The sequence below is a fragment of the Saimiri boliviensis genome, chromosome 12, assembly GCF_048565385.1.
Source record: "Saimiri boliviensis isolate mSaiBol1 chromosome 12, mSaiBol1.pri, whole genome shotgun sequence".
NCBI lineage: Eukaryota > Metazoa > Chordata > Mammalia > Primates > Cebidae > Saimiri > Saimiri boliviensis.
The window spans coordinates 41,670,030-41,694,568 of NC_133460.1; the positions used below are offsets into that span (position 1 = coordinate 41,670,030).

A 24,539-nucleotide genomic window follows, 5' to 3' on the forward strand; every position below is an offset into this window, starting at 1 on the left:
ATGTTGGATGCTGAAATATGCATACCATGTGCTATAAAAGAGTTCGGAGGACAAAGACAAATACTTCTATAGTTAGATGTCAGAAACATACCAGAGGTGTATATTGCTCAATGGGATGTGGATGGAACCCACTGAATAATTTCATTAAAATTACTGCATTATAAGTATGATCTAGCAGAATGTATGACATTTATTGTCTGTTTTGTCAGTGTTACAGAGATCTTGGTCTAAGTCTTTCTGCATGTGACTGCCTTAAATGCTATAGCAACTCCTGCCTTCTAAAAAAAGAAAATATTTCCTACATTTATTTCTCCTGCCACCATTACTGCTCTTTTATTTTTACAATAGGAACCCATTTTACTGTGTGTGTGCAGCCCTTTGATTGGCATATAGTTTTTGGAGGGCTGTTAACGTCTAGTTAGGTTTCTGTGTTGCTGCTGCCACAGGAATAAAAAAGTGAGGAAGTGGAGGGAATCAGCTTTGATTTTGGCTACTGTCAAAAGTCATTTGGGAGGATGGGACGTAGGGCCAGCTGAGCATTGGGCAGCCGCCTTCTCAGTAATGCCTGATGATTTTTTGGTGCTAAGAATGATTGTGGAGCCGGGCACGGTGGCTCAAGCCTGTAATCCCAGCACTTTGGGAGGCCGAGGCGGGTGGATCACGAGGTCAAGAGATCGAGACCATCCTGGTCAACATGGTAAAACCCCGTCTCTACTAAAAATACGAAAAATTAGCTGAGCCTCGTGGCGCATGCCTGTAACCCAGCTACTCAGGAGGCTGAGGCAGGAGAATCGCCTGAACCCAGGAGGCGGAGGTCATGATGAGCTGAGATCGCGCCATTGCACTCCAGCCTGGGTAACAAGAGTGAAACTCCGTCTCAAAAAAAAAAAAAAAAAAAAAAAAAAAAGAATGATTGTGGAAAGAATCTATCTCCTCCCTGTTCCCAGAGTTCAAACCTTTTTGTTCTGTTCAACTTTTCTGAGTGTATTGGAATGCCAGTATTGCATGAAGAATATCATTTTTTTTTTTTTTTTTAATTTTTTTTTAAAACAGGTTTCACCATGTTGGTCAGGCTGGTCTTGAACTCCCGACCTCAGGTGATCCGCCCGCCTTGGCCTCCAAAGTGCTTGGATTACAGGTGTGAGCCACCACGCCCAACCTAAGAATATCATATTTTGTCATAAATGGGACCTGAAGCAGGTTGGCAAAGCCAATGAGGCTATGCCCTTGCATTTAGGCCTGACTGTAACTGACCTCTCTATTTATTCTCAGATGAAATATCCAAAAAGTCAGACCATTAACTTACTCAATAACTGGAGATTTAGAAGTGTCTACTTTCAAGCAACTAAAATCACTCTAGTTCCCTTTTCCCCTATTCAGTTTGTACCGGATGAGGAAAATGGCGTACATTATACCTGACCCATATTGACAGCAGGATAGAACAAGTCGTGAAATAAACAATTAACTAGTTCCTTCCCCTCTCTCTCTCCTCTTTCTCCCTCTCTGTCTCTTCTCCAGTCTGTTGTCGAAGCTTAACATTTACTTTGACATCTTAGTTAAGGAAGTTAATGAAATAACACATTCATCAGGGCCATTTAGTAGCCTTGAGTCAATGATTACCAGATTTGAATTTTACAGAGGAGAGACTTCAGCTTTAGCAAAATTTTTAGATACTCATAACATTACGTGTGTGTGTGTTACATATACGTATAATATATATAACATTTTTACGTGATCATCGTCCATAACAGTGAATAAAATCTTAAGTGTATTGAAACACTGAATTGTGACTTTTGCTGATTATTCTAGCTTCCGATGTTAATCTTGTTCTGTCTGCTTCTTAACACATATTTCCAAGAACATATCTGTAATCAAAACATTGAATTATTGAGTAAACCAGCATTGCCCAAGAGAAAGATAATGTGAGCCACATGTAATTTAAAATATTCTAGTAACCACATTTTAAAAGGTAAAAAGAAACATGTGGAATCAATTTTAATAATATATTTTATTTAACCCAGGATATTCAAAATATTATCATTTCAATATGCAATCAATATAAAATGTTATTAATGACATATTTTACTTTTATTTTGTACTAAGCCTTGGAAATACAGTGTATATTTTACACTGTGGCACATCTCAATCTGGACTTGACATACAGTATTTCAAGTACTCAAGAGACACGTGTGGCTAGCGGTGACTCTATCAGACATGGCAGTTCTAAATAGTCATAGAAATGTTTTATCTTACACCAAAAAAATGTGAAGAAGCTATAACCTCTTCTGGGTTCATTGTTAGCTTTACATTAGGGTTTCTGATGATATCTGTGTGTTGTTTCTCTATAGTGTGACAAACTCTCCCTCCAGTGGCCTGATCACTCTAGTTTGCCCCACGGCTTATCATCTGTCCTTAGTTAACATGCCACCAGGTATTACCATCCTTGTTGCTACCTCTCCACGCCCACCCCAGGCCCCTTTCTCTTTTCATTCTGTACCCTCACCCCACCCTACACCAAGACACATTCTCTTCTATACAATCTGTGAGTTCATGCGAGAGTTTCTTGGTACCACAGAAGAGTTTTTAAAGTCATTTTCCAGTATCTGGACTCCTGTACCTGCACAAACAAACGAAGCTCAGAAACCACTGACGTACGTAGCTGGGGACAGTGCTGGTGCCCTCATAAGGAGGAAGGGTCAGAGGGATTTGCCTGAACAAAGAAAAACATCTCCAAATCTCAGACAACCAAAAATAGTCATCTTTTTACTTAAGTAAGAGACTATCCTACTTCTCACATTATTCTTTCTGAAAGGTATAAAAGCACAAAGCGAGTAAAAAGTCCCCCCCTTTATTTATTTATTTTTTTTTACAAATTCCTTCCTGTAATCCAGCACTTTGGGAGGCTGAGGCGGGTGGATCACAAGGTCAAGAGATCGAGACCATCCTTGGTCAACATGGTGAAACCCCGTCTCTACTAAAAATACAAAAAATTAGCTGGGCATGGTGGCGCGTGCCTGTAATCCCAGCTACTCAGGAGGCTGAGGCAGGAGAATTGCCTGAACCCAGGAGGCAGAGGTTGCGGTGAGCTGAGATCGCGCCATTGCACTCCAGCCTGGGTAACAAGAGCGAAACTCCGTCTCAAAAAAAAAAAAAAAAAAATTCCTTTTTGGATCTTTTTAAAAGAAATTGGGAGCCTATCATTTGATGACTATTTCTTATGTATGTGTATTTTAAACTCGAAAATGTCTCCCATACTCATCCAAGTATGTAATAAATTAAATATCTCCATGTTAATCCACATACACACCAAAAACAAAAACAGGCAAATAAGAAATACCTTCTCTTTGACTTATCTGCAAGTGGGGAATGTTTTCTGTAGAGTTGTAGCAAATCAATTATCCTCAATGGTGAAAATGGAATACCTCATTTCCAAAGCTGGAGAAATGGCTGAACAAGAATGTTGTTTATAAATGAGTTTTAAAACTGTTCTGATATTTACTGTTCTTACAATGCTATTCAATACAGAAATGTTGCTTTCACTTCTGTGCTGTCATGTTCAATAGTAACACCACAGAACGTATCAATCATAGGCTGGAATGAGCAGCTTTATTGATTGTAACAAAAAGAAAAAAGAGAGAGAAAACGACAAAAAATTAACTCTCTTTGTTTGAGAGGTTCTATCTGTATAACCTTCAGAAATTGTGGAAACCAGAATGTCCTTAAAACACATTTCCAGAGCAGATCCTTAAACAGCCTTAAGAAAAAAAGACCATTATCTTGTTAATACTCTATTTTTATTATATAGAACCATACTAAGAAAGACTAAATCTGTATTTAGAGAAGAGTTTTCAAAAAATGAAAACAGCAGCTATTTCAAAATCATAAGAAAAAAATACATACTATAGTATTGAAACAACACACTTATTCTCATTGTACTCGCTTTTGTGCATGATTGAGAGAGGAACCTGAGGCCTGGAAATGGCTCATGGACACCTGGCATCTGGAGAGATGGACAGGAGAAAGGAGATGCCAAGTACATGTGAAAGGGGGAGTTTGAGCCATGTCGGTTCTTTGAGAGTCCACTTTTGGTTTTGCTGAATTTGTGACTTGACAGGACCTTGCAGCTGGTGGGTGCCATATGCAGAGAAATCAGACCCTTTGCAAGCAGCTCCTAGATAGCACTGCTGCCATACGCTTAGGGACCAAGCTAAGTCTGTCTACTCTGCCTTGATGTCTACACTATGTGGAATTCCAAGACAAAGGAGTCTTTCCATAGGCTCCTGAGCCTCAGGAAAACCTAGGCATGGTCTTGTCCATGCTATGATATATAGATTCCATTATCCCAAAGATGCGTAAGTTTTTGCACAACATCTCTGAGTTACCACTTTCACCCCCTTACGAGCCCTGAAGGGGACCCTCCACTGGAAGATACTGGGGGTAGCCAAATAGACCAGAGAGAAATGAGAGTTGGAAATGGCTGACATAGGTTTTCATCTCTTTTCCTATTTCCAGAATTCTCCCCTGAGAGAGTCAATCCTCTGAAAAACCAGAATCTCTCCTCACTCCACACCTAGATTCAGACCCTAGATCTTCCCCTTGTTTCTCAAGCAGTCGTGAAAAGTGTCTACAATCTTTTTCGTCTTTGCTAGTGTGCTCGTGGACAACCTATTATATAGACTTCTAGACCATTTTTGTATTACCTTGGAATTCACTACATGATTTCAGAACAATATATAAATAACATGAGATCATTTACATTTCCCCCGTGTCTCAAGACACAGTGGGGAACAAAGATAGAAATCTGCCTATCACTGCTGGTAAAACTGACTACAAAAGAGCCTTGCTTGTGTTTTAATGGCAAGAATGCATGGAGTCACATGCTTTCAAACCAATTAGCAATACAGATGAGCTAGGAGGTCCTGTTCCATTTATGGGTTGGGGGAAGGGTAGAAGTAAAATAATCTGTGTTTTTAAGTGTTTCTGAGAAATGAAGACCTCCAGGGCAGAGAGAGAAGGCAGATCAGGAAATAGCTATGCAAATCACATGCCTAAGAAATTACTAAACCTTTGATCAGGAGCATTAACAATTACTCCAGCATTCACAAGTATGAAACAGGAGTGAGTAAGACTGGGCATGTTTTGGAATGGATTACAAAAGTGTTTACTTACATGGTTTGTTGAGCAGTCAATGAAGTCCATGGCTGTTTTGGACTTAAACTGCCCAAGCAATCCAGGTATAACAAAGGCAGTAATATGTTACTCTTATTAGTGACTCTTGGGGCTCTCAATGATTTTGACGAAGAGGCAAAATGACTGGACTTCATATAAACACAGCTTCTTCTTTTTTTTTTTTTTTAATATTATTTCTAACACAACAGCTGCTCACCCTTCCAGGAAGAAGAACAAGGAGTGAGAGCAGAGTTCATTGGAAATGCTAAATTGTAGTTTGTGGTTCAAGCAGAGTAGGGGTAAAAGCACACTTGGAAACTCAAAGTCCAGGTCTTCATATCGCATGATACCCAGTGTGATGAGTGTAAAATTTCTCTAGGACATATCCATCCATTAGTGTTTGGGGCTTTTCTGGTCTTGATGACATTTGAAAAGCATTTAAATCGGGCTCTAGGCTCTGGGCTGATTTGCTTTTATTTATTTATTTTTTAATTTTACTTTTTTAGAGACAGGGTCTCACTCTGTCACCCAGGCTGGAGAGCAGTGATGCAATCTCAGCTCGCTGCAGCCTCAAACTCCTGAACTCAAGTGATCATCTCACCTTAGCCTCCCAAGTAGCTAGGACTACAGGCACACGCCACCACATCTGGCTAATTTTCCTAGAAACAGGGGTCTCAATACATTGCCCAAGCTGGTCTCAATTTCCTGGCCTCAAGCAATATTCCAACCTCGGCCTCTCAGAGTGCTGGGATTACAGTCATGAGCCACTACCAGGGCTCATCTATTTTATGCCTTTATTTGAGAAAAAATAATTACTCTTAAGAGGAAACTGTCAGAACAATTACCAAGTAATAAAACGTTTGCAGCATTGTGTTACCATGTCTATTGTTTAAACTTTATCATCAGAGTTAGAATGTCCCGAAGGATCAAGTTGTGCTTGTCAGTGGCCCTGTGTGATTATATCTCAGACAATACAGTTGCTTCTCAAGCATTTCTGTTGGGTGTAGAAGATTGACTTTGGGAAAACAGAATAAAAATAAACTTGAATATTTCCTAAATTCATATGTGATCCGTGTTTTGTGAATTTGTACAGAGATTCAAAAATTGAATAGAAGTTTAATACCAGTGGTCACTATATAGAATATAACTGTGAATTTAAAATAAAAATTTCAGGAACTCATTTATGAATTTTTAAATATTGGCTTTAAGTGAAAGCCAAAATGAGGTCCGAGAGCTTCTAGTTTTCTTTCGTACCCCCACATATATTGAAAACTGAAATTCTATAAGAGATTATCTGTGAAATGCCTTTCTTTTATTACACCCATAAATTTTAGGAGTGGCTTTGATCAAGCCTTCTGCCATTCTTGGTTTCTAAGTCTTTTACTCACACGTTAATAACTTTAAAAACATTCATTCTATTTTTGTGGTAGTGAAAGAGGAAGTTTCTAAATAGTCAAAAGGGAAACACTGAAAATAGAACACAGTATATGATAACTAAATTAGGGTAGCCCCCTCTGCCACCCCAAGAAAGATCAATGTTCCATGCTGAAACTTGCCAGGGGATTTTTTTGTGTTTTTTTGTTTGTTTGTTTGTTTTTGTTTTGTTTTGAGACAGAGTCTCACTCTGTTGCCCACACTGGGCTGGAGTGCAGTGGCACAATCTTGGCTCACTGCAACCTCCACCTCCTGGGTTCAAGCAATTCTCCTGCCTCAGCCTCCTGAGTAGCTGGGACTACAGGTGTGCACCACCACGCCTGGCTAATTTTTGTATTTTTAGTAGAGACGGGGTTTCACTATGTTGTCCAGGCTGGTCTCGAACTTCTGACCTCATGATCTACCCGCCTCAGCTTCCCAAAGTGCTAGGATTTTAAGTAGAGACAGCTACCACGCCCAGCTGGTATTTTAAGATTATTGTCTGTAAAGAAAATGTTCCAGAGAATTGAGATCCTCAGAGGGAAAGCATTACAGAAATGCAGGGTATTATATTATCAGTAACACATGCTATACATAGAACAACGTTCGTCTGCCTTAATACTGTGATCAGTGGAGTTTTGTTTTCTGGCTCCTGTTTAAAAGACACACACACACAACTTGCAAATCGAATGAGTTAACACTCTGCCAACTTCCTCTAGACATTGCCCTCGGGGGTCAAACTCTTAGGGAAATTGTGCTGGTTTTCCATTCTCCTGAAGCCAATCCCTACCAACGAGCAAGCCCTATCTCTGAGTGGAAGCTCACAAAGAATTTCTCGAGAGAATACGTAGCTGTGTTGGCAACAAAATTCTCTCCGCAAAATGGGAAGAAAGAGTTGTTAACTGATGAGTCAATCCAGCTTTTATAGCAGTTTATCTATCTTCGTGGTATTTCCAAGAGCATAAATGCTATTAAAAAAAGAGATGGTCATGACAGGAAGAACACAGTAGAAAAAAACAGGAACATTTGAGCCAAAAGCAATTTACTTTGCCAGTAACTGGTTACATTTCCCTTTGTTTTATTATTATTATTGCAAGAGTTGGGGTTGACATCAAAGTTTCCCACACCTGCACTGCCCTGCCATGTAACTTGTGTGAACCCGCAGTGAAATAAATATATAAACAAATGTCTGCAACTCTGAGCTTCTAGACCCTTTCAGAAAAACAAACTTGTTTTGCTATCTTGTTGAGAAAATAGACTATAATTCATTAATATTTGAAGACGTTTAAAAAGAAAAAACAAACATGGGTTCACTGTCAGAGTAGCCTGGAGCTCTGGAGGTAGCTTGATTCTCTGAGGATTAACACCTATAGAAATAGCAGTGACTTCACAAAGGTGAATAGTTGTTAATTTCTTGGCACTGAGTTAGAAAGAGGAACAGATGGGCAGTCAGAGGGAAAAGGTTTTTAAAAACACACACATACACAGATCTTTCAATGATTAGGGAGAAGAGTCAGTGGCCCACTGGTGAAGGGGGTAATATATAGGGCTCTCTGACTAAGTTTTATTGGCTTTAGTGGAAGCCTTGCCACCTACTGCTGGGTTAAGACTAATGGGGACCCCACTCGCTGTCAATTCAGTTGGACGTTGTTTCCTGTCTGGGGTGGGCTGCAGCACCCTCGTGCTGTGTAGAACTTGAGTGTTTTCATTTGGGGAGTGCTCCCTGGTGACTACCAGCCCAAGTTACTATGAATACTTCATTCGGAGGCTGTGTGTGTGTGTGTGTGTCTGTTAGAGATAAGTTGCTTAAAGCAGGGGCTCTGGATAAAGTCCAGTTGCCCGTGTTGAAATCCTTCTGCCACCAGTAACCATTTTATGGTCTGAAGCAAGTTATTTCATCTCTGTCTCAGTTTTCTGGTCTGTAAGATGGGGAAAAGGACCATGCCTTCCTCTTTGGCTCGTTGGGAGTTTTAATGGAGTTATTGAATGTGAAGCACTTAGAAGAGTGACTGGTAAAGAGAAAGTGCTCAGAAATGGTTAGCTACTATTATTATTCACTTAGCTACTCTTATTATTCATGCACAATGCTGGAAACATTCACGCAAAGAGCATTTACTGAACTCTCAGATAAACCAGGCCAGTGAATTATATACACACGTAAAGGTAACAGTGTATCTATTGCTTTGCACCAATTTTTTTTTTTTAATAAAACTGGCTGCAGCCAGATGTGCTATCAGTAAGGGTACTGCTTTCTCTCTAGCAGAGCTTTTTCTTGGTAAAGATCCGTCTCACCTAAAGCACAAGAGCCCGTCTAATTCGGGAGTCTCAAGACTTCAGTTCTGCGAGTCAGTTACACAGCACTGAGCTTTCAAGGAGAGGTATAGGTCCTTGCAGGGTGGCTAGGAGGTAGGGCTGTTTCCTACATGAGTCAATTAAAGTCCACAGACCCACCCCACTCCTGTCCACCAGCACACCATAATGCACTTGTTTTCACTCACTGACCTAGCAGATGACAGATTTTCATGACCCAGAAGGGAAAAAGATGTGGCCTAGGGACCAGAATTTTTGCTATCCCCAAAGCCAGCCCTTCAATACCAAAACTTTACCTGGTGTCTTCTGAATCCGAAAGGTCTGGAATTGGATTGTAGGGGCCCCTACCCAGTCCTTTGTGTTCCATTCCCCCCAGGACTTTGAATGCTTGTGTCAGGGTGTTTGTGCATTGCATGTAGGGACTAGATCAGGCGTCCCCAAACTACGGCCCGCAGGCCGCATGAGGCCCCCTGAGGCCATTTATCCGGCCCCCCCACCGCACTTCAGGAAGGGGCACCTCTTTCATTGGTGGTCAGTGAGAGGAGCACAGTATGTGGCGGCCCTCCAACGGTCTGAGGGACAGTGAACTGGCCCCCTGTGTAAAAAGTTTGGGGACATCTGGACTAGATGATAAGCCCTACTGCGATTCCAAAGACCCTGGTCTCCTGTCTCCATTCCCAGTGCAAACTCAAGTCACCGGTTTATGTTTTCAGAGTATCCGAATTAGGTAGTAAAGGGGAATGCGGTTTTACAGGTGCTCAAAGTGACAAGTATTACCACATGGGAGGCTGGCGGGACCAGTCTTTGAAGACGGGATAGAACAATATGTGGGCATCTTTCTTTCTATTAGTCACTTTTTCATTCAACAAGTGCATGTTATGTAATGCTGCCTTTGGGCGTTGTGTTGGGCAGGTAAAAGACACATCCCACAGTGTCTTGCCCTTAAGGATTCTCCAGTCTAGTATGGTAATATGCCAAAAAGCACAGCTACACTGCAAGGGATACAGTGAAATGTTCCATAAGAGAAGGAGAGAAAAAAAGTTCAGAGGGGAGCGGAGGAGAGGAATTGGAGTCTGAGCCCTGAGGGACTGGTGGGATTTGCCTAACCATACCTGAAATACCCATGTACTCGCCTTATTAAGAACAAAGGGCTTTTTCTCTTGATCAAATCCCATTTAGAGTTTAAGTTTGTGTGACCAGAATATTAGGTGCTAGTCTGTTCTAAATTTGTAATTCTCAGAATCTGCTGGGGGAGTACATATGCTGCTCTTGCTTCTGAAAACAGCTCAAAGAACAGAGAAAATAAACCCAGTTTGGGGATGACTTCTCGTCAGTTCCCGGAACCTCTGCCTTTATTTAAAAACAGCATGTTCAATGCAAGTTCTATCGAAAAGGCCTTTGGGATTTGAAAGCTTTTCTGGAAATAAATGCCTTTTAGGTTTAAGTGCTTTTCGCCAAAATGCGAGGAAGGGAAGATCACAGTAACAAGTCGCAGAACAGAGGTGATCCTGTTTTGTTTTAATGAAATGCCTCCGACCTGCTACTCTAAGTTCTGTCTGTCAGTTTTCTGCTCAGCGATTATTTTGATTAGGGACTTGAAAGTCCATCCTTCCCTCACGGTCATTAAAGTCTTAGCACTTGGGTCGGTTGTGGAAACACTTCTGTGCTACACAAAGTCTTCTAAACAAAACAAACAGTCCACGCCCTGGCTCCAGGCTGCGGACCGTGTCAAATTCATGGAACGTGGCTTCGTGCTCTGAGGAGGAGAGCAAGAGGTCAGGATTCACAAAACAGGCCGGCTGCAATCACCAACCCCGTGCGGGGAGGCGGACAGAGCAGAGCCCTCCCTGCCAGTCTGGCAACTCCAGCAAAGTCCTCAGGCTCATCCCACACACTCGGTGCTAGTCACTGCTGTGTGTTTACATGAGTAATGGAGCTGCCGGGGGAGGGGAGTTGTAAGCAGAGCGCTGAGCCTCGCAGCTCGCATTCGGAGGGAAGCTGACATCCACACCAAGTCGAGACTTCTTCCAGGGATGTGGCCGGAGAGCAGTCACATGCTGTAGCTTTCATGAGCACAGACATCAGTCAGGCAGATGTTTGTCGACTGGAATGGGTAATCGCTACTTTCTCTTTGCTTGATTTTTGTTTGTGAGCTTGTTTACCTTTGGTTAATTCCAGGCTGGCTTTCTGCGATGAACTTTCAGACCAGTGTTTAGGGGAATGAAAGGAGAGGGCGGGTTTAGGAAGGGGGATCCTAAGCCCTGAAGCCTCTTTTGAAACTTTTGCCTCTCTGATTTTAAAGGCAGCTCTGCTTTACTGAGCTTTTACCAACAGTGAAACTGTTATCCGGAGGAGGAAATCAAATCAGTAGGATTAACTGTGTTTGTAAAATGAGTACAATGTAAAAATGTTCTAAAACCACTGGTTCACTGCTTAAGTAAGATTAACAACAATTGAGAAGGTTCGTGTTGTTTAGATTGGACATTATCATAATCACTCCTTAAGTAATAAAAAGCGTGGGTATCTTGAAAGGTCTGAAGGAAATTGTTTAGGGTATAATTCATTAGTGTAGAGTCGTTCAAGGGCGGTTGGTTAGTTGGTTGTTTTTCATTTTGCTTGACTTGGGTGACTGATGAAGTTAAATGTGAAAGCTGACGCCGGACAGGCATCGCTCTGAGTAAACAGCAGCCTTTCCTTTACTGCTTTCTGTATAGATCTTAAAAGGAACCAAGCTCAGCATCAAGGATGAAATAGAACTTTGATTTGTATCTTGTCTATGGCTTTTCAAAAGTGTAACCCCCATGGAATCAGGCTAACCCCAGTGTAATCTTTGGATGTTATTTTAAATAAGCCTTAAGATCTTCATAAAAATATTGAAAAGGAAAAGAGAGCATGCTGATTTAAATGTATCTGCCAGATTTGTTGAGATTTGAAACATGCTGGTTGCAGAATTATTAGTAAATATGTATAATGATATTTTCCAGCTTGTTGTCGTGAATGCCTCTCTCTATAGTATCTCTCTACTTATCTGGGTGGTAATTTGAGAGAATGCCCTTATCTCTAAATACTTTCTAAAAGAAATGTTTTCAAACATTTCATTACTATGATACCATAAGGGCAGGCATATCACTTAGGTTTCTGAAAGCAGGATACAAAACCAAAACCAAAAATTGAGCCTGGCTCAGTTTTTCAGCCCCAAATGCTTTTTGTCTAACAATGTGGAAGGGCATTTTTCTTATGATTTGTTAGAGCTAAGAGCTTCGTGTTACTTAATATTAATTAGACGTGTTAAAGCTCAACAGATTAGCTTTGGGAAACATGTACAGAAATGTATATTCTACCAATACGCAACCCTTCAGAGAGAGAAGCATGTAATAAGGAGGGCTGCCTGCCACAGACATGTACATTTCTCTGAACAATTAGAAGGGATCACTGGAGTCAGATTGTGGGTCTTTAATAAACCCATGCAAATGAAAATGTATATCAATTGTTCTCCATTTGTTTTCAGCGCCAAATCTTAAAGGCAGACCACGCAAAAAGAAACCATGCCCACAAAGAAGAGATTCATTCAGTGGTGTTAAGGATTCCAACAATAATTCTGATGGCAAAGCCGTTGCCAAGGTACGGTCATTCACTCCACGGTATTCATTTTGTTGCATCTTTTTATTTTTGCTTTTTTCTCTTTATCTCTCTGCTCTTGTGTCTTGGAGGCAGTTTTCAATTCAGCATCTGACTTTGGTATTCAGAGCTTTTGAAGCTCTATGCTGTGCCTGTTCCTGTCACCTCCCCTCCCCTGGTTGCTGTGGGGTGGGGGAGGTAGGCAATTTGATTAGTCAACAGAAAGACTTCCTAGCTCCCAGTTTGGCCTGTTTTGAGTAAAGGACAGATGATTAAGCACCCACGTCATTGAGGCTGAGATTTCATAGTGGGTGACACAATGACATAGTTTACTCTGCTTGTGTCAAAAATAGCCCAGCTGAACCATCCTCCTTCTGAATGTATTCATCTAAATGTGTTTTGGAGATTAACAGAGGATGAAATTAGAAATAGCTAGAATTAATCTTTTTAGTTATGTATTTTTCAAAGTCACTTCTAATTTACATGAGAGTAAAATTAAAGATACATAGCAAAACATTTATATGTATACATATGCCCACAAGCATTTATATACTTTTAAAGATGTCTGTTAATGCAGAATGAAAGTAAATTCTACACGATTGTTCAGAACCCAGGTCCATTTTTTGCCCAAGCATTCTTTGGAATCTTGAAAGTGCATGCCTGAAGTATTTAGCACCACAAAGGGTAAAGTATCACTTTATATTTTTAGACTTATCTTTCGGACTTTTGTGGACTTGGGTCAGATTTCCATGGTTCTGTTTACTGCATTTAGGTGTTGTTTTCGTGCCAAAGATGGCAATAGTCCCTTTAGGATTTTAATTGAAGAACAGATTTCAACTGACACCAGTTTCCAGATCAAAGATGTAAACTTCTGAAAATGGGGGCATTTTGATTAGTGGTGACTTTGGAAGAGTCTGATGTAGAAAAAAACATGAATTCCGTTCTGTGTTGACAGTCTACTGTTTCTCTGCCATGTACTCCGCCTCCCCAATGTAATGAAGTAAATCTTAGATGTCCACATTCTAAAAAATCTTATCGTTAAGCATCATTGTTTCATTAGGAAATTCTAAGGACTTTTTTGCTTATAATTTCTTCATACTTCTAAGATTCCAAAGGCTGAAGAAGAGATGAACCAGTAGAAATGTGTATTTTCCATTTTCTGGTTGAAAACAAATCTCTCTCCCTAAGGTGATTTTTGTTCTGTGCATTTAACTTTCTGTGAACAACTCCAAATGGATACCATGAATGATATTTTCTTGTAAGCTGGACACCTCAGCACTAGAACTGTCTACCTAGGACTTTGGTTTCCATGGTCTTGAAGGATGTCAGCAGGAACAGTTCATTCCCTGCTATGTAGTTTGCAAGATCCTGTGGAATGGGGCAAGAAGGTTTTAAGACCATAACATTCAGCAGAGCTTGCACTGCCCATGCCTTCGGTTGGTGCCCAGCCCATCCTTCTTGGTTGACCAGCCTGTGTTTACTCCAGCATATTCTGTACCTGAGCCCAGCAGGATAAACCTCCTTCCCATGCCACTTGGCGTCACCACCAAGGTATGCCTCTGGGAATTTTACAAAACTCATACAGTTGATCTGAAAGAACAGCACCTCCAATGTTTCTCTCCACGGAAGGCAGCTCAGAACTCACTGTCGAGTTCACAAAGCCGAGAAGAACAAGAGCCTGCTGTACAGATGGGCTGTATTTGATCACTGACTTCTTAACAAGAAGGATAGAAGTCAGTCCTGGATTTTCTAAGCGACGCCTTTACCCCATCCCCACAACAGTGCTGCCCGACAGAGTCTTTACAAAGAGATGGATCATCCTTCCACCACTGGTGTTCAGTGGTGAACAGATGAACGTCATGCTATACTCAGCTCCTAGGGACTGGTCTAATGGCTTGGCTCTTTTCAGAGTCTTGGATTACAGTCATGCCTTGGCTGCTTCCAGTGGGTCTAGCGAGACCGCTTAAGCAAAAAGATCAGTAGGTATGAAGTATGACAAGCTTGTCTGTTGGCATCAACAGACAGATGTAAAATACCTGCAGAATGAACAAGCCACAAGATCGTATTTTCCCAGGGAGAGAGAATTACATGGCTCCCCAAAGACAGCAAGTGTCGTGTGGAGAGGAAACTACCAACTCTTTGAAGATACCATGGTTGTGTTCAGCCCAAATCCTGCCATTTTTTTTCTGGAATCATCTTAAAGCAGTGATCTGAGGCCCAGGCCTTTCACAGAGCGATCTATACCAGAGAAATCTTCTTGGCATAGCACCCTAATAAAAGGCCTACATTGATAGATGGCAAATGATTTTTTATATCCTGTAAGCATTTTTCTGAAGGGCAGAAGTGTGTAACAGGTGGTTTATATTCTAAAAGGAACACAAAAACAGAACTATGATGGGCAGTGTGTTCATTTAGATGATAAACATAGTTTTGATATTTCACAAATAGGATGCTTTCATTATTTTCAATATTTTTCCTCTCATGTGGTCTTCAGAACTGTTTCCAGGGATTATCATTCTTGCTTTACTAAGGAAGAGACTGAGGGTCACCTAGCAAGGTAGCAACCAAACCAAGATGAGATCTCTTACCTTTTAGATTGCTGGTTCAGCACATCTTACTGTCCCGGTTGAGGGCTGGATTAGTTATAACTCAATCCCCTGGAAGGATGTGGTTAATATCAAACAGGTGTTGGTTCATGGAAAATGTTAAATGTTGATTATTTCATTAGCACCTCCTCAATCATTTTGGAAACCCCAAAGCCCTTAGTGTACTCAACAGGTGTATGGTGTTCAGGTCAGGAAAAAACAGATCTAGTAATTAACTGTCACAATCAAAAGGTTGGGCTTTCTTAGGCCAACCTGAAGACTGCTTTCCTGGCCACTGCCACCTGCACTGTAATGATTCAATAGATTGAAATACTGAGAATGCTCTGGGTAAAAAAAAAACATATAGAAAGGAACCTGACTTAGTCCTACCCAGAAACAGAATAATACCCTAAAGAGCTCAGTTATGTTAACTGGAAAAAAAAATGTATCAAGCTAGAACAAGAAAAGAAGCCTCCGTTCTCTTGTTCACTTCTTACCAAGTACCCGGCCTCCCCTGGAGCAGCACGCAGGGAGCCCACTGAGATTCAGGCTGGAGTTCAGCAGGTGGCAGCCTGGCTTCACTTGGAGCCTTTGCTATGAAGCACGAAGTCTGGGTTCCTCTGGACCTGGTTCATGCACCCCTCTGTGTCTTCCTTCTCTTTCTGAGTGTTTCTACAGATGAGGAAGAGGGGTAAGCAGCTCTCTAGACACCAAGGAGTTCGAACCTCATTCTCCTTTGAACAGTGGTGCTTCTGACCTAATAATATAGATAGTTGGCCCATTATCATGGCAAATTTAAGACTCAGTTCATTTTATACACAAACCTGAGAGATCTACTCTTTTATGTTACAAGGTTGGGGTTTGGAGTGGAGCAGAACTGAGTTTTAAACCCAGAGGTCTGCCTCTTCCAAGCCATCCATGACCTCACTGAACTCCAGTTTCCTCAACTGTAAAATGTGGCTAAATATCTCCTTTTGACAATTCTTAGGAACATTAAGGTAGAGCATGTGAAGTCCACAGCTCCATACCTAGCTCATTGTAGGAACTCAGTGGAAAACTGATTTCCCTCCCCTTTGCTCGTGATACGATAGAAAGAATGGAGCTCCTTGACACATTGGAAACCCCCTAGATTTGTCTTCTACTTTTCATTTGATAAACCACATTTCTAAGCAGAAGGTTTTGTAATGCCTCGTAATCATATAGGCTTTTTAATTGGGAAGTCTGTTTTGCTTACCAATTTAATATTTGTATGAAGAATGTCAGAAAAGTATAATGTTTAAAACCACAAGCCCTAAAGGAAGGCTGCCTGAGCTTAAATTTCAGACTCCCCACTTACTAACTAGGGCATGATCTTGTGATCTGGTCTATGTTGCTCATCCCATCTGTCCCCGTTTCCTCATTTCTAATACGAAAATCATAAATACCTCATTCACATTGTGAGTATGAAATAAAACATAAACACATTGAGAATAGAGCCTGGCTGCCCAGGAAACACTCAGAAAGGGGTGGGAGGCAATACAGATTAAAACTGGAGTGACGTTAGGATTTCAAGAAGCCACATAAATTATAGACTTCACCAGAACTTTAGATCCAACAGCCTAAAATCTGGCAGTGAAAAATGATGACAACATAAAGTCTCACAGGATATTTGCCTTAATAGAATTTCACAGAGTGCAAAATCCACATGGAAAAGCTGTTTTTGTCCCCGTTTCCACAGCCCCTTAAAAATTAAGAACTTACTTAGAAGCCATTGAATCAGTTTCATAGGAAGTATTATCTTTGCAGGACCAGTCGAAAGATACTGAACTGTGTGTGTTCACTTGAGAGAATAAGCAATAAAGAAAACTCTGGCAGAGAATGCACTTTCCTTTACTAAATAAGCATAGTCTTTTATGTTCTTAATGCTTAGGAAGGAGGATCTGCAGGGAAAGAAAAAGGGTTCCAAATCCTGAAATGGACAGCGTTGTAGAATATGTGGGACATTTTTATTCATCGCATTTCCCCAGCGCTGGCCCTCTTCTCAGTGTCAGTTACGGAGATGTAAAGAATATTGGAATGAACACATTCCCCGTGGGCGCATTTGAACTCAGAGTCTGACCCTTTGTACTTCCCCCTTTTACAATTAAAATAGCTCAGCAACTTAGCGTTATATTTAACAACCATCAAAGGCCTCTTGTAGAACATGGCAGTGAGGAGGGAACGTTAGGTTAGCCACTCGATATGCCAAGTTCCCTATCTGCCTACAGTGTGGAAGGAAGAACATCTGGCACCTTTACCGCCTTTTAGTTTTTAATTATGGAGCTTTATACTCACTCTTGTTGGGTTTTTAGCTGACCTCTACTCTTTCTTTTGTGGCAAGTTAACATCTTACTCTTAGAGCTGACTGATAAAGCAAGAAGCCCTCATTAAACAGTGAGATCTTTTGTTTTGTACTGAGGGTGTACCCTGGCATCACCCATGGGTGGCAAACAGCAGAGGCCTTGCTGGTATTGCTGATGCCAGCATTGCTGGTATTGACTTGTTTTTCTAGGTTGCTGGAGAGAATAGCAACAAGAATCCATTTTGATGTAAAGTATAAAATATGGTACTATTCGTTAAGGAGGCAGGGTTTGTTCAAGGACATTAACTGACGCTTCTCCTTAAGAAAATAAAATGTATTAATATAAAGAGACAGAAGAATGTTTCTACCAGATGCAAAGCCTATCTCTCATTTCACATCAAGGTACTTGTCAGGAGTCTAAAAGAAGCTGGCATAGTTTGGCAAACTGTGGCCCACGGGCTGGCTATTTATGTCAATAAAGTTTTATTGGCACACAGCCATGCCCATTCATTAACATAATTGCTTACGCCTGCTGTCCTACTAGAGTTGACTAGTTGCAACAGAGACTGTATGTATGACCCAGAAGCCTGCAGTATTTACTATGTGACCCTTTACAGAAATTTGCCATCCCTGGCCTCAGACAATTCATCTTCAGTGATGCCTCTGAAAAGTTATTAAAAGCAGGGATAATTTACTGGTTCACCCTTAGCACTTGCTGAAAAGTGTCACTGGCTCTGTCACTAGCTATGTCTTAGTAAGGATCCCAGGGCCGTGCCGGGTCTGATATGACATATTTCCCCTTTTTCAGGTGAAATGTGAGGCTAGGTCAGCCTTGACCAAGCCGAAGAATAACCACAATAACTGTAAAAAAGTCTCAAATGAAGAAAAACCAAAGGTTGCCATTGGTGAAGAGTGCAGGGCAGATGAACAAGCTTTCTTGGTGGCACTTTATAAATACATGAAAGAAAGGAAAACGCCGATAGAACGAATACCCTATTTAGGTTTTAAACAGAGTGAGTATACTTGTTTTCGTTTCTGAATTATCAGAGCTGCTCAGATTCTTTGAATTGGAAAAAATAATTTTGACTCAGGATTATGTTGAAATCCTAATCGGGGAATAGTGCTCTCTGTTTATACTAAATCTACAAATGTTCCAAGCCAAGAATTTTTTCCCTGCCTTTTTCCGCTACATTGTTCCCTTCTGGGACGGTTGCAGTGAGATATTTATAGGCTTGAATCCACTGATTATGACTGGAAATAGACATGTTGAAAGTTTCTCATTTTCTGTTTTGTCAATCTTGAGTGTCTGTGACGCCTTTCTTGTGAGATAATAATATGACGTAGCTTTATCAGGCACAGATGTTGCCTGTGAAAAAAAACAGCTTTTAAAAGGAGGACATTGAAAGATGGACAAAACAACCACAAAGAGAAAACACATTTCCGAAGCCCCAAATTTGTTAAAAGATAACAAAAATCTAACTTCAGAGAAAACAAGAAATACACAGATTGGAACAGAGGGCCTAATTTTGAATTACTCTGACATGTACATTTAAATGTAAGTGTCATTGTATATTTGTGAGGAGAACAGGAAACTCATAGCCGAGCAGAATTCCAAATCAAAAGAGAAGAAATCCAGATCCTGCCTTGATTTTGCAACTGAATATATATTTTGCCTCTGTCTGGATTTAGCGGTGCACAAAGTGATGAGTCTCTGGCTTGAAATAGTGTTTTCTCCAAACGTATCTTCCTAGATTGAAACCATGTGTCATTTTGATGAAGAATGTCAAACCTGTGTGTTTTACATAACAATTTACATACCTAATAGCGATTGGCACTGATTGCAAGAGAACACTCGCAGCCATTATAAACTTATATAACTACGAATGATTACAATGTTTGTCTGAAAACTGGTTGCTTGAAATAGAAGTAAAATTAATGTACTATGAACAGCTTTGTTGCATTATGCATTGGTTCAGATTAAATCAAGGCCGAGGCAGGGCTCTTGATAGCTCTGAAATAGTGCAAGGTTCAATGAGGCTTTGCGAACATGTTGTGTCAAAGAGCCTTTAAAAAAAATCATTTTAGTCTTCATTTCCTTTACCAAGGAATCACTTGAAGTTGAATTTTCCCCTCTTGTAAAAGAATCAAATCCATAGCAGTCCCATTCCATGGTATTTGGTATAAATGAACAGGGTTGCTAGCAGTTTGGCATAGTTGTTTAACAGCATAAACATATGCAAACTCTGAAAAGGGAAATCTGTTTGAAAAAATAAATATTTGCAACATGACACAGGCCAGTTAGGGGACTAAGTGGATTCCTGACTCAGTTCCTCTCTGAATGAACTTTCCCTGTTATCTGTTGTATCACTGTGGCTTCCATGTGAAATATTTGTTTTCCTACTCACTGCAAGCCACCACATGTTGGTGAAATACTGTATGAGCCTTTAATATAGTGCTGCCATCAGACGTTCTATTAAGAAGGTAATCATATATTAAAGTGGCTGTTATTTATTGATTATGGAGAGTTCTTATCTCAGAGAAGCTTTATATATTACTCTTCAATCAATGGCTTCTTCCTAAGGGTCGAAGAAGACCAACCCCCATTTTGAAAGCCCATGTTTTTTCCCAAAGGCACCTAATTTAGCTTCTCTTGCTCTGCTGATGACAGTAGGACTAAAAACTCTGCTGTCTTTTATCCTAAAAGTAGAACCATTTTTGTAGCTTTATGAGTGTGTCTTAAGAAATGTTTTAAGTGGTAATTAAAGATTCTGTTGTTGAATGGCCTTTGGGCAAATTATTTCCTAAGAACTTAGCTCTGGGGGTACGTTAGTATTTCTTTTTTTTTTTCTTTCTCATTAAAAAAAAAAAAAACAGAACAAAACAAAATGTTTTAATTGACATTTCTTGGAAATATGTTAATGCAATGCTTATCTAAATACTTATTGTCCCTCTAACAGTTAACCTTTGGACTATGTTTCAAGCTGCTCAAAAACTGGGAGGATATGAAACAGTAAGTGTTTAAGCAACTTAAATGAAATAATTTTGCAATCTAACTTTTCCCCTCTCTGACCAAAATGGAGAAAATGCAAGGGCAAACCATCATTGACTGCCTTTTCAAATGTCTCTGTACTTTTGGGGGTTTATTGGGCCGCTTTGGGAACAGTCCCAATTAGTTCCAGGTTTGGCAAAATTGTAAACTTGTAAAAACTACAAGTGGAAAACATATGTAACTCTCCCCTGTCAGGGAAATTAGTTGGGTCTGTAATTTTTTCCCATGTTGAGAAAGGGCTATTATTGTACAACAAGCCAAGATTGCATAAAAGAAATTTCCCTTGGCAACATACCTGACATCTGTTCATGTCTAATATGGGAAATGTATTAAAGGCTTTCAAAAGTAATCAGTATTGGCCATTAAGGAATAGAATGCAGCAGAATCTCTCTCATTCTAGGGCAAAGAAGCTTTATTAGACAAGGGTCAATGCTGCATAAACAGGAAGTTATCAAACTTATTCAGAACAGGCTCTGACACTCTTTATCAGCTAATTCTAACTGACAGCAATGGGTTATTTTTAGCCCACAGGAAAATTTGATGGCCACGGATTTTTACAGCATGTATTTTGAACCAATGAAACGTTAGAGAAACAAACTGAGATTAAAATCTTGAAGTAAGAAGAAAGAGCTGCATTAATGTAGCCCACAGAGATGACATTTGTAATAAAATCAATTGATATAGGAAGATGTCGTCATTGGGAATATTTTCTCCCCCACACAATGATCAGATTAAGTTGTGTAGTTTCTTCTGCAACTGAATAAGAAATTATTTTTTCATTCTCTGAGAAGTAACCTGGGATATCTCTGTAGCATAGTAAAATGACAATAAGACACATAAAGTCAAGAAAATGAAATTCCTTTTAGCCCAAACGTAATAACCAGTGTTTCTTGCCAGATAAAGCATATCGTTCCACAAACTAATATAATGGTTTAATCTCAGGGGCTTAGAATGGAGAAAGATGACAAGTATTATGTGATTCAGATAATCTGGTATTTACTGTTGAGCTATCTGCTATGAATTCTGACAAAATTCTTTGATATGAATAATATGTGCTTGTAATATGTTTAATATATGGAGTATGTACACATGTTTATAAAGAAATACAGTCACATGGACTACATATAAAATGTACATTTCATATACATGAATTTACTTCAAATATTTATTTTATCAAGTGCCCTATGTAAAAATTGTAATTTTTCATTTAGTTGAGTCTGTTGACAGGATCAGGATATGGATACCCTGCCACTGTAGCTCATAGTTTTTTTGCAAAATATTGAGCTAATTATAGTCCCCATTCATGTAAAAAATATTATAACTTATTCAGGGTTAGTATCATAAATGTAGAAGTCAACCCCGTAGGCTAGACTTTTTAGTCTAGCTTTTAATGTTTAGAATAGGAATACATATTTTTATATGAACTATGACTGAAGATAGTTATATGATGTTGAACAATATTATTAAATGTCTTTTCACACTCAGGAACTTTTTGTTATTCACTGATAAGGAGAGTGCCAACAATTTCACAGAATCAGTTTTTCCTGCTTTTGTGTCTTCTGTATCTTCACAAAGATTTTTTTCCCTGCAACAGCAAATTGATGTAGAATGTACAGGAGAAACTTCTGATAAATGTCAGGGCATTCACAGTACTCTTTGAATAAACAGCATTTATCCTTTTGTTGGATGAATGGATGCCTACACAATCAGCAAAACACCTGACCACATATTTACTGAGTACCTTACGTGTTCAAGGCATTGTTTTAGACACTGTTAGATGCAAGGTTTCAGTAAGGCCGGTAATTTCAATTTTAATCCTTAAATTGCTTACCATCCAAGAGAGGCAATAATGATCAAACAAGGTGGAAAAAGATTCGTGCCCTACACAGGCCAAGTACTTATTTACGTGGGATGAGTGAAGGAAGGCTTGATAGCTCTGAAGCCATTTGGGGAGAATTCTGGAGAATGGATAGAATGTAGACATGAATGATCAATTATGTCTTCCACAAAGAGAGAATGAATCAAATAAGGGAAACTATGTGGAGGTAGAGTCAAGTTGGGCATAGAGAGTTTGAATAACATAAAATAGAGTGACGAGGTGCCTGGGACATGTGGCCCTGAAGGGAAGTTTTCAGATAGAAGAATGGACAGAAGATGGACAAGTGAGGAAGGTCCTCCATGCCAGGTCCCTGATGTTAGGCCTTCAGATGCTAGGTCCCTTAATGCTGGGCCCCTGGGTGCTATGTTCTTTCATGCCAGGCTCCAAAGTTATTCATTAGGCTGCGGGAACTACGGAAAGTTGTCAACTCCCTATCTCTGGTGATAAGAGTTGCTCCTCTTTCTGGTATTCTGTGGGCGTCTTCTCAATGGGAAATTTATGCCCTCCTTTTAGGCAGATAGGCAGATAATGGTAGGGCATAGAACTCTTCCCGCATCTGTTGATTCGCTGTTGCCCTCATCTCAAAATAATCTTTATGCCAACAGGGCATATTTAGGGGTGGTATATTCCGATCCCCTTCTCTAGGGTTGGGGAATATGGAAGATCAAATTGGCATCTGCTCCATCTGGTTATGAACAGAATTTTAAAAGAATTTATGCTTCATCCCTACCTCCTTTCCTTCCTTCCCTCCTTCTTCCTTTTTCCTTTTTCTTTCTTTCTTTCTTTTTTTTTTTTTAATGTTTCATGCTATAGATTAGCCCTGCAGGTACTTAAGTTTGCCACCACCATTCTACATTTAAGCTTCTGAACCTCCTATAAGTACAGAGTACATTTTTCTCTTGGCATGTTTTGACTAATAAAACTGTGAGATGTTCAATGAGCATTGAATTTTGAAGCCAGTCCAAGAGATGTACAGATAATATCCAAAGTCTGAAGGCTTAAGTTGTCATCACAGAGTTACTAGAGGACACTTACCTTTGACATGATTTGATATCAGAAATGAGTGTAGACTTGTCATTTAGAACTCAAAAGAGATCTTAGAGTCTTCTAGATAAGTGGCTCCTAAAAGCTACTCAAGGATAGGGCTTATGTTTTTAGTGGGGAACTTTAAGTGGTTGGTTAGACCCCCACCCCAAGATACAAACTCTGTGGTGGGGTCTGGGACTGAGAAGCAGAGAATTCTTTTCTTTTAAGCTGCCCAGGTGATGTTAATTCAAATCCAGTGATAACCGTGATTTATGACACTTAGCTAAGTGTTTCCCATGGCTCTGAGCTTCAGAATGTGACCCCTCTCTAAGTCAAGTATCAAAGATTTTTTCCTCATGCTATTACTACAGAAACAGGCTAGAATATTCATAGTTCCTCGGCTCAAGAGCAGCAGTTTCTGACAAGTATTTTTGCATTTGGTAAAATGGTAGTCTAAGTTGGAACTCAGTAAACTATTTTTATTTTTAATGAGGGGAAGTGTAGAACTGTAATACTCTCATGTTTTAATTTTTCTCAAACTGGCCTTTGTGCAAAAAAAAAAAAAAAGAGAGATTCCTGCTGTGCCCCAGTTCATAGCCTCATTTTACAAGTGAGAAAACTGAGGCACTGGGAGATGAAATGAATTGCAAGGGATCGTCATGGCTTTCTTCAAACTCTGACTTGCTGAGGATTTGGTACACAATTGTCTTACTCTCTGTAGCGTCACTGAAAGAGATTTATAAATGATTATTCTTTGTGCTTTCCATTCCTAGCAATCTCTAATTGAATAACCTGATTGAATAACCTGCCTTCATTTGTAGCATCTTTTAGACCGTTCTTTGTACCTAGCTTGAGCTTTGCCAGATGTACTAATCACTAGCTGAGATTTTTATCTGATTCTTGAGAACAAAATGTGTGAATTCAGGAGATGAGTCAAGAAGTAGTCATAATGTAAATATTCAATAATAGTAAAACAGTACAAGTATAAAAGTTGTAGATGTATTGCCTCTACGGTTAACTTGTGATTGGATAAAGACATCTCCCTGGAATCCCTTCTGGTTATAAAAAGAGGCCATCTTAATTGGCTTGTTTTTGTTTGTGATTATAAACTATTCCAAACCTTCTGGTTTGAATTGCGGATTATGGATTATTTCATTTCAGTCCTCCACA

General features: G+C 39.9%; 1 protein-coding gene across 4 annotated transcripts in view; it reads left to right on the forward strand.

The window, feature by feature from the left end:
• The window catches only part of ARID5B (AT-rich interaction domain 5B), a 196,643-nt gene that overhangs the window by 139,316 nt on the left and 32,788 nt on the right, over positions 1 to 24,539 (forward strand). For 3 of the 4 annotated variants that reach the window (XM_003928693.4, XM_074382283.1, XM_074382282.1), the window contains 3 exons: positions 12,401 to 12,513; positions 18,224 to 18,428; positions 20,373 to 20,425. In XM_003928693.4, coding sequence (XP_003928742.3) covers positions 12,401 to 12,513; positions 18,224 to 18,428; positions 20,373 to 20,425 — 371 coding nt within the window. Of the gene's footprint in view, positions 1 to 3,180; positions 11,006 to 12,400; positions 12,514 to 18,223; positions 18,429 to 20,372; positions 20,426 to 24,539 lie in introns of those variants that run through there. The other variant, XM_010339327.3, reaches the window with a different exon arrangement.